Source organism: Pseudophryne corroboree, chromosome 7 (assembly GCF_028390025.1).
Source record: "Pseudophryne corroboree isolate aPseCor3 chromosome 7, aPseCor3.hap2, whole genome shotgun sequence".
Lineage (NCBI taxonomy): Eukaryota > Metazoa > Chordata > Amphibia > Anura > Myobatrachidae > Pseudophryne > Pseudophryne corroboree.
Window position 1 is genome coordinate 28,572,769 of NC_086450.1, and position 10,592 is coordinate 28,583,360.

Genomic DNA, 10,592 nt, shown 5'->3' on the forward strand with positions numbered 1-10,592 from the left:
TGTTGCATTATATGATATAGCTATTTCCAGGGACAGGATTACAGGGAGCTAGATCCCTGGCCTCTCATTGGTCAGTCCTGGGAATGTCAGGGAGATTCCAGCCCTCCTATTGGTCGCCCACACGTGCAGCTGTCTCACATGCTTCCGGCTGAAGGGAAAAAAGTGCAGAGAGCAGAAGTGAGGGAGTCAGAGAGGGAGAGAGGAGCTGCCAGCCTGGAACCCCGCTCATACCGCGCTCATTGCCGGAGGAAAGCCAGGAGGTGCATATATATCAGGGGGTGCAGACATATAAGGGGGTGCATATACATCAGGGGGTGCAGACATATCAGGGGGTTCAGGCGCATCTGGGGTGCAGTCATATCAGGGAGTGCAATCTGATAACAGAGTGCAGTGCTATATGGAGGTCATTGGAAATCAGCTGCTGAAGTGAGATCCGAGGGTGCAGTGTTATTAGGGGGGTGCAGTGTGATCAGGGGGTACTGTTAGATCAGGAGATGCAGTGGGATCAGGAGGTGCAGTGAGACCAGGAGGTGCAGTGAGACCAGGTGGTGCGGTGGGATAAGGAGGTGCAGTGAGATCAGGAGGTGCAGTGGGATCAGGAGGTGCAGTGGGATCAGGAGGTGCAGTGGGATCAGGAGGTGCAGTGAGTTCTGGGGGTGCAGTGGGATCAGGAGGTGCAGTGAGATCTGGGGCTGCGGTGGGATCAGGAGGTGCAGTGAGATCAGGAGGTGCAGTGGAATCAGGAGGTGCAGTAAGATCAGGAGGTGCAGTGAGATCAGGAGGTGCAGTGAGATCTGGGGGTGCAGTGAGATCTAGGGGTGCACCTAGTGCTGGCACCTGAGTGGGTGATGAGGCAGGGGGCTCTTTAGTCTGCAGGGCTGCTGCTGCTGCTGGCATTATTGGGTGCAGTAGGTGCTGACTCCTCCAGGGACTCCAGCTGGGGTGGGCTCCGGGGCTGGTGGGCGCCAGAATGGAGGATCAGACTGAGCACAGTCCCGGAGCCCCCAGTGAGTCGGATAACGGGGTCTCCCCTCCCCCCCTGCACCCCGGGGCCCCCCCGCACCGGACCACCAACTTCTTCATAGACAACATTCTGCGCCCGGACTTCGGCTGCAGGAAGGAGACCCCCGGGCGGGAGAACGTCAACCCCCTGCACACCCGACCGGGTCACTCCGCTCCCAGCCCGGACTCTGACACCACGTCGGACAGCTCCAAAGGGAGCGACTCCAACCCTGCCCTGCTCCTGGTGGAGAACGCCGGGCCCCCGGCCAACAAGAGCGACCCCCTGGTGTGGCCAGCCTGGGTGTACTGCACCCGCTACTCAGACCGGCCTTCTTCAGGTAAGAGTCCCGATTTCTGATACACCCATGGAGGACTACAATGACCCACTGCCTGGGGTGCTGAGAATCGGGACAGGCTTCTATCTAGTAATGTTACCATAGATCCGGGACGGTGAGAATTCCATCCGACCTGCAGGAAAATAGGGACTTATTGTGCAGGAACATAGGGACTTATTGTGCAGGAACATAGGGACAATCCAGTGACTGTCCCGGGGAATTAGGGACAGTTGGCACCGAAGAGGGATAGATAATGGATTTGTGTGTGTGGTTATCGCCCTATTCTGGCTAAGAGATGATAAATAGCAGATAACGCCGGGATCATTGGGTGCCAGGGGGCCACAGTCCCAGCTCTGTGTTATGGTCCCGGATTCCTTCTTTGGTGTCACATCCGGTTTGTGAAGAACGAAAGTAAGGTCTGGAGCGATGTCTGTGAGATATGTCAGCGATACATATATTGTTAATGAGTTACACAGCTGGTTACACTGTATCCCGTGTCTAGTAATGATATACCCCATTCCTAACATTATAATATCCATATATACTACTGTGTGGCTGCTTCCCTGCACACTGCGAAAGCGATTTGTTTATATACACTGATCTCTATAGTATACACAGTACACAGCTCCTTATACTATAATAACCTCATATTTCTAATCACTGCTCCCTGTACTGTAATAGCTTTATATTTATATACACTGTTCTCTATAGTATACACAGTACACAGCTCCTTATACTACAATAACCTCATATTTCTACACATTGCTCCCTGTACTGTAATAGCTTTATATTTATATACACTGTTCTCTATAGTATACACAGTACACAGCTCCTTATACTATAATAATCTCATATTTCTAATCACTGCTCCCTGTACTGTTATAGCTTTATATTTATATACACTGTTCTCTATAATATACACAGTACACAGCTCCTTATACAACAATAACCTCATATTTCTAATCACTGCTCCCTGTACTGTAATAGCTTTATATTTATATACACTGTTCTCTATAGTATACACAGTACACAGCTCCTTATACTACAATAATCTCATATTTCTAATCACTGCTCCCTGTACTGTAATAGCTTTATATTTATATACACTGTTCTCTATAATATACACAGTACACAGCTCCTTATACAACAATAACCTCATATTTCTAAACACTGCTCCCTGTACTATAATAGCTTTATATTTATAAACACTGTTCCCTACACTATAATAACGTCATATTTCTAAACACTGTTTCCTATACTATAATAGCTTTATATTTATAAACACTGCTCCCTGTACTGTAATAGCTTTATATTTATATACACTGTTCTCTATAATATACACAGTACACAGCTCCTTATACAACAATAACCTCATATTTCTAAACACTGCTCCCTGTACTATAATAGCTTTATATTTATAAACACTGTTCCCTACACTATAATAACGTCATATTTCTAAACACTGTTTCCTATACTATAATAGCTTTATATTTATAAACACTGCTCCCTATACTGTAATAGCTCTATATTTATAAACACTGCTCCCTATACTATAATTGCTTTATATTTATAAACACTGTTCACTATACTATAATAACGTCATATTTATAAACACTGCTCCTTATACCATAAAAAGTACTATTTATAAACACTGTTACCTATACTATGATAACGTCATATTTGTAAACACTATTCCCTAAAGTATAAACACTGCCCATTATACTATAAAAACGTCATATTTATAAAAATTGTAATTTAATAACGTTATATATATATATATATATATATATATATATATAAAAACAGTTCTCCCTATGCTATAACGTCGTATTTATAAGTGCTGTTCCCTATTCTATAATAAAGTGAAAGTTAGAAACACTGATCAATATAATATAATAACCGTATATTTATGAACAATGCTTCCTATAATATCTATAATATAATAACCACAAATTAATAAACACTACTGCCTATACTATAATACCTTTATATTTATGACACTGCGCCATATAATCACGCTATATTTATAAACACCTACACTATGATAGAGATAAACGTTTAAATACTGCTCCTTATACTATGAAAGAGGTACATCTATAAACACTCGTCCCTATATTATAACGATGTATTTATAAACGCTGCTCTTTTTACTATAGGCACATTTTACTATAGGCATATTAATAATAGTGGTACACTGCTCCTTATACTATAATAATGTTATATTTATAAACACTGTTCACTGTATTATAAACACTGCTCTCTGTACTATAATAACGTTATATTTATAAAGACTGCTCCCCAAACTATGTAGAGATAAATGTATAAATACTACTACTTATATTTTGATGTTATATTTATAAACACTGCTCCTTATATTATACATGGAAAATAATTTATAAACACTGATCCCTATACTATAATTACGTCATAATTATTAACACTGCTCCCTATAGCATAATAACGTTATATTTATTAACACTGCTCCCTATACTATACATATAATTACTACTTCTTATACTATTATGACGTTATATTTATAAACACTGTTCGCTATACTATAAACACTGTTCCCTATACTATCTTATATTTATAAACAGAGCTATTCATACAAAAATAACGATATATGTATAAACATAGCTCCATTGTGTGTGTGTGTGTGTGTGTGTGTGTGTGTGTGTGTGTGTGTGTGTGTGTGTGTGTGTGTGTGTGTGTGTGTGTGTGTGTGTGTGTGTACTATAATAACGATACATTTATAAAGTTATAATATAATGGCAATATATTTATAAATATTGCTCCACGTACTATAATAGAGATATATTTATAAACATTACTCCTTCTAATAAATATTTATTAACACTGGTCTCTATACTGTAATAACAAAATGTTTTGTCACTATACTGTAGTGACTGTATATTTATAATCAGTGCTTCTTGTACTATAGCGATATGTTTAGAAACACTGATCCCTATGCTATAATAACGATACATTTATAAACACTGCTCTTTACACTATAAATAGGGATACATTTATAAATACCGCTGCCTATACTATAATAACGTTCTATCTATACCCACTGATTTATTTTCATGATATATTCATAGACAGATCTATTTATACACACACCGATCTTTATACTGTAATACCTATAGTTTTATAAATACCAGTTCTTTTGATTTAATATAGATAACGATATTTTCACAAATACGGATCTTTTTTTCTATAATAGCCGTAGATTTAAAAAAAAAAAAAAAAAAAACCCGCTAATATTAACGCTGCGATATACATTTATAAATATTGGCCCTTATAGTATAGTAACTATATATTTCGAAAACTATTTCTTAAGCTATAATATAGATCTATTCATAAGATCCGATTCTTATGGCAATATACTGTAGTTATTTATAAAAACTGATGGTTATAGTATAACTGAGAAATTCTCTTTATATTGACTGTTATACTATAACAGTGATATGTAATTATATATCAACCCAGCAATTTTTATTATAGTATAAATATATTTGTAAACATAAACACTGTTTGGGGGAGTGCCGAACATTTATTGGATCTCCTCATCCTTTATATAAAAAAAAAAGTATATTTATACACACTGCTCCTTATACTACAATAGAGATATATTTATACACACTGCTCCTTATACTACAATAGAGATATATTTATACACAATGCTCCTTATAATACAATAGAGATATATTTATAGACACTGCTCCTTATACTACAATAGAGATATATTTACACACTGCTTCTTATAATAGTGATATATTTACACTAATGTAAATATATATTTATAAACACTGCTCCTAATACCGTGATAGAGATATATTTGCTAAGATTTATCATTGTACAATAATAGCAATAGATACATAAACTCTAATTGTTATAGTATAATAGATAATCATAAGCACTGATTCTTAATATAAAGCTATAGGTATAAACACTAATAAATACATTATAATAACTATTTATAAAGATGTTTCTTATTTCAGACCAGCGATAGATATATAAACAAGGCTGGATTCATTATATTTTTCTACATTACATGCATGCAGGTTACAGTATTATACTCATATACTGTATAAGCAGCGCCTATTAGGTCATATTATAATAATGCACGGCTGCTATATACCCCTGGTATCGATGTGGTAATTTTCAAGAACAACTTGGAAAAGAAAGTAAAGAGCAATAATCACGAGCAGGGGCCCTGGGGACACAGGTGGTGGATGTGGAGGGAATAAGGATTCTGTAGTGGCAGCTACAGTCATCGGTGACTGGTCAGAGCCACTTATACCATCTCACAGCGAGGAGCTGCACTGTACAGCCTCTGGGGCAGTGTTACTGTCAGTGACCAGCAACTATGACAGTCCTGGTGCCAGTGATCAGCCTCTATGGCAGTGCTGGTGTCAGTGTGTAATCTCTATAGCAGTGCTGATGTCAGTGTGTAATCTCTATAGCAGTGCTGGTGTCAGTGTGTAATCTCTATAGCAGTGCTGGTGTCAGTGTGTAATCTCTAGAGCAGTGCTGGTGTCAGTGTGTAATCTCTATAGCAGTGCTGGTGTCAGTGCCCAGCTTCTACAGCAGTGCTGGTGTCAGTGTGTAATCTCTATAGCAGTGCTGGTGTCAGTGCCCAGCTTCTACAGCAGTGCTGGTGTCAGTGACCAGCATCTATAGCAGTGCTAGTGTCAGTGTGTAATCTCTATAGCAGTGCTGGTGTCAGTGCCCAGCTTCTACAGCAGTGCTGGTGTCAGTGTGTAATCTCTATAGCAGTGCTGGTGTCAGTGACCAGCTTCTACAGCAGTGCTGGTGTCAGTGCCCAGCTTCTCCAGCAGTGCTGGTGTCAGTGTCTAGTCTCTACAGCAGTGCTGGTGTCAGTGTCTAGTCTCTACAGCAGTGCTGGTGTCAGTGCCCAGATTCTACAGCAGTGCTGGTGTCAGTGCCCAGCTTCTACAGCAGTGCTGGTGTCAGTGGGGGTAATTCCAAATTGATCGCAGCAGGAATTTTGATAGCAGTTGAGAAAACCATGTGCACTGCAGGGGAGGCAGATATAACATGTGCAGAGAGAGTTAGATTTGGGTGGGGTGTGTTCAATCTGTAATCTAAATAGCAGTGTAAAAATAAAGCAGCCAGTATTTACCCTGCACAGAAACAAAATAACCCACCCAAATCTAACTCTCTCTGCACATGTTACACCTGCCTCCCCTGCAGTGCACACGGTTTTGCCCAATTGCTTAAAAAAAATTCCTGCTGCGATCAACTTGGAATTACCCCCAGTGTCTAGTCTCTACAGCAGTGCTGCTGTCAGTGTCTAGTCTCTACAGCAGTGCTGGTGTCAGTGTCTAGACTCTACAGCAGTGCTGGTGTCAGTGTCTAGTCTCTACAGCAGTGCTGGTGTCAGTGTCTAGTCTCTACAGCAGTGCTGGTGTCAGTGTCTAGTCTCTACAGCAGTGCTGGTGTCAGTGTCTAGTCTCTACAGCAGTGCTGGTGTCAGCTCTATAGCAGTGCTGGTGTCAGAGTTCAGCATCTATAACAGCACTGGTGTCAGTGTCTAGTCTTTATAGGAATGTGTGTGTGTGTGTGTGTGTGTGTGTGTGTGTGTGTGTGTGTGTGTGTGTGTGTTTATTATTTAACAGTGTTATTCTTACAATATTAGAGCTGTATTACTTGATCTCTCGGGGATCCCAACGATGCTCCCTGTGCTTCCCTCCCCAGCCTGGTGTCCATGAACTACAGGCTATACAAGAAAATGAGTGAGGGTCGAGGGATTGGCATTACTGCCCCCCTGTAACTAGGTACACACACACACACACACACACACACACACACACACACACACACACACACACACACACACACACACACACAGCTCCATCACACAATATATTGACATTTATTTATATGACACGAACACATTCCGTTGCGATTTGCAATTTACACATTCTCATTGTTTTTGCACTCCATATCTGTATATAACGCTCGCTGTATATGTGTGTGTGTGTGTGTGTGTGTGTGTGTGTGTGTGTGTGTGTGTGTGTGTGTGTGTGTTTAAAAAAATGCATTTATATATATATATATATATATATATATATATATATATATATATTGGATCAATTCTTTTTATATCGATTGGCGCACACTCTGTTGAGTTTGAAATTGTTGAAAAGTGGGGACTGAATACAGAATACATATATATAGATATGTATGTATGATAGATGGACAGACAGACATACTCCCACACACACACACACTGTTCTATGTATACTCTGGTCAGTGACTGCATATGATTTGTACACACTATTCTGTAACTGTATAACATTCAGTATCTGTATACTGTCACTAGCTATATACAGGTATCTGAGGTGTCTTTATGTCAGCGCCCATTACCTGTGCACACCGCACCAGCACCGTGAGCCTGTGTAACACAATCCTACCCTCTTGTTAAGCAGTAATATTTGTACCCCGTGAACTCGTCATTTATATATATGGAATTATAGCTGATAATCAGGTCATTGTCGTCATTTGCACCACTTCGTTGTTGTAGATTTCAAAGAGAAATACTTTGGTACATATAATATTATATTAGCGGAGTACAGGCAGCTGGCTGGGAATAGTGATACAATCTAGCGGATTATCCCAGATCGTATTCTCAGTCTCCGTGTAGCGATTTACTAATTACTTCATATCATTAATCACTATAAATCGGTATCTGGGAGAAGATTATTTCCAAAAATCGCTCTGGGATTGTGGCAGTATTCAGTCATCTATAGGGAGTCACCGACTATTAATTACACGTCCGAAATGTTCCAGTGATAATACAATCATTGTGATAATGTACAACCTCTATCTGACACACACATACATACGCGCGCGTGCGCGCGCGCGCGCGCGCGCGCGCGTGTGTGTGTGTGTGTGTGTGTGTGTGTGTGTGTGTGTATGTATATGTTTCTGGGGGAGATGTTTGGGAGGCTATGCTGTATATGAGTTTCGGGCTGAGGAATTCTATATTCAGGTTACATTTAGAGCAGTGATTGGGAATTGTTCGTGCCATGTTGCTATGTGTGATACCTGATATTATTACTACATATATTCGGTGTGTCTAGTAGTGTATAGCTGCAGAGATGTAGGATGTGATGACATGTTATATACCGGACTGATACATATAAGGATATGATTACCTCCAGGATCAGATAGCAGGTGAAATCTTTCCTAAAACTGGTAGAATGAGGAATCTATAGCAGTTTGTAACATATGTATGTATATATATATATATATATATATATATATAATACTACATCATATAAAAAATAGTAACAGTAACAACAATAATAACATAATACTACTACTAATAAAAATAGTAATAGCATTGTTAATGATAACAGTATTATCTACTACAGTAGTAATAATGATTATCATTATATTCTTCTTATTATAATAATAATAATAATAATAATAATAATAATAATAATAATACATTTTACTAACAAAAAATAGAAGTAATAATAAAAGAAATTATAATGATCATGGTGTTTATAATAATAATAATAATAATAATAATAATAATAATAATAATAATAATAATAATAATAATAATAATAATAAAGTGAGTAATATAATAAGTAACAATAATAAACGAAGCAATGATAAGTGAGTGATACTAATGATCACAATGACAAAAGTTAAATTAGTAATACTATTGGTAACTATAATAAACGAAGCAATAATAACAGCAATAAAAGTAATGATCATGATGATAATAATATGAGTAACATTTTTAATAATAATAAACCAATAATAATTCATAGTAGTAATCATACTAATGATGCTAATAAAATTAATAATATTTTGAGTAATAATAGTAAAAAAAAGGCAATAATAATAATAACAACAACAACAACAACAACAACAACAACAGTGGAAGTAGTAGTAGTAAGAATAATGTAATAATAATAATAATAATAATAATAATAATAATAAAAATATCAGTAACAATAATAGAAGAAATAAAAACAATAAAAATAGAAGTACTTTTTTGACGATGATGATGATGGTTATAATAATATCAGTTATAACAATAGAAGCAATAAAACAATACAAATAGAAGTACTGGTTTTGATGATGATGATGATGATGATGATGATGATAATTAAGGATAAGATAAATCCCTCCTGTGACGATACGCCCGGAGAATGTTCTCGGTAGAATAACCGCCTGTCTCCCCCGCAGGGCCCCGCACCAGGAAGCTGAAGAAGAAGAAGAACGAGAAGGAGGACAAGAGGCCGCGCACAGCCTTCACCGCGGAGCAGCTGCAGAGGCTGAAAGGGGAGTTCCAGGCCAACCGCTACATCACAGAGCAGAGGAGGCAGACCTTGGCCCAAGAGCTTAACCTCAACGAGTCCCAGATCAAGATCTGGTTCCAGAATAAAAGAGCCAAAATCAAGAAGGCGTCTGGCCTAAAGAACGGACTGGCTCTGCACCTGATGGCCCAGGGACTGTACAATCACTCCACCACCACGGTGCAGGACAAGGAGGAGAGCGAGTGAGGGGCATCTGTGGGGGGGTGGGGAGGGGTGGGGGGAGGGTTTCTACAGACATGACCCCATGGTGTGAGGGAGACCCCCTCACACACCCAATATCACTATATATACCCTGATCTGACCCTGTATAGATGTAATATCAGGTAAGGACAAAGTACTTTCTGTGCTGGGGGGTGAGCCTGCCCCCCCGGCCTCCATGTCTCCTGTGATATATTTATGGGTGTTGTGGTGGATCCCCCAACTGACCGTTGAGTACCTCTTAGTGTGGATCCCCCACCCGTGTTTCTGGGCACCCTCCCCCGGATGGGGGGTGCAGAACTGTCCTTTCAAACCAAAGATTTTATTATGTTGAGAAAGTTGTACCCTGAAATAAAGCGTGGGACGTGTCTTATAACAGGGAGGCTGTAAGTTATTTTATAATAAACCGATTATTCGATGATTAACATATCTCCGAGCTCTTATTCCGGTGCCCGGGTTCATGCAACGATGGAGGCGCTTTATAATCCACCCGTCCAATCTATAACCACCCACATCTCTGCTCCACATTACAGTAATCCGTATCTTGTATATTGCACCATCTCTGCTCCACATTACAGTAATCCGTATCTTGTATATTGCGCCATCTCTGCTCCACATTACAGTAATCCGTATCTTCCATATTGCACCATCTCTGCTCCACATTACAGTAATCCGTATCTTGTATATTGCG

The 10,592-nt window shown here is 39.2% G+C and overlaps 1 protein-coding gene across 1 annotated transcript; it reads left to right on the forward strand.

Annotated features, from left to right (window-relative positions):
* Window positions 1–181: 181 nt before the first annotated feature.
* EN1 (engrailed homeobox 1) lies at window positions 182–9,896 on the forward strand. Its single transcript, XM_063932232.1, has 2 exons — window positions 182–1,340; window positions 9,573–9,896. Exons 1-2 carry the CDS (start codon window positions 971–973, stop codon window positions 9,887–9,889), a joined length of 687 nt encoding a protein of 228 aa, XP_063788302.1. The 5' UTR covers window positions 182–970; the 3' UTR covers window positions 9,890–9,896.
* The last annotated feature ends 696 nt before the right edge of the window (window positions 9,897–10,592 follow it).

What these genes read in the sequence shown, in the direction of transcription:
- EN1 (XM_063932232.1), top strand. Translation starts at nt 971, where the DNA reads ATGGAGGATCAGACTGAGCACAGTCCCGGAGCCCCCAGTGAGTCGGAT. An exon ending in CTCAGACCGGCCTTCTTCAG is followed by an intron (nt 1,341 to 9,572) that starts GTAAGAGTCCCG and finishes TCTCCCCCGCAG; the next exon opens with GGCCCCGCACCAGGAAGCTG.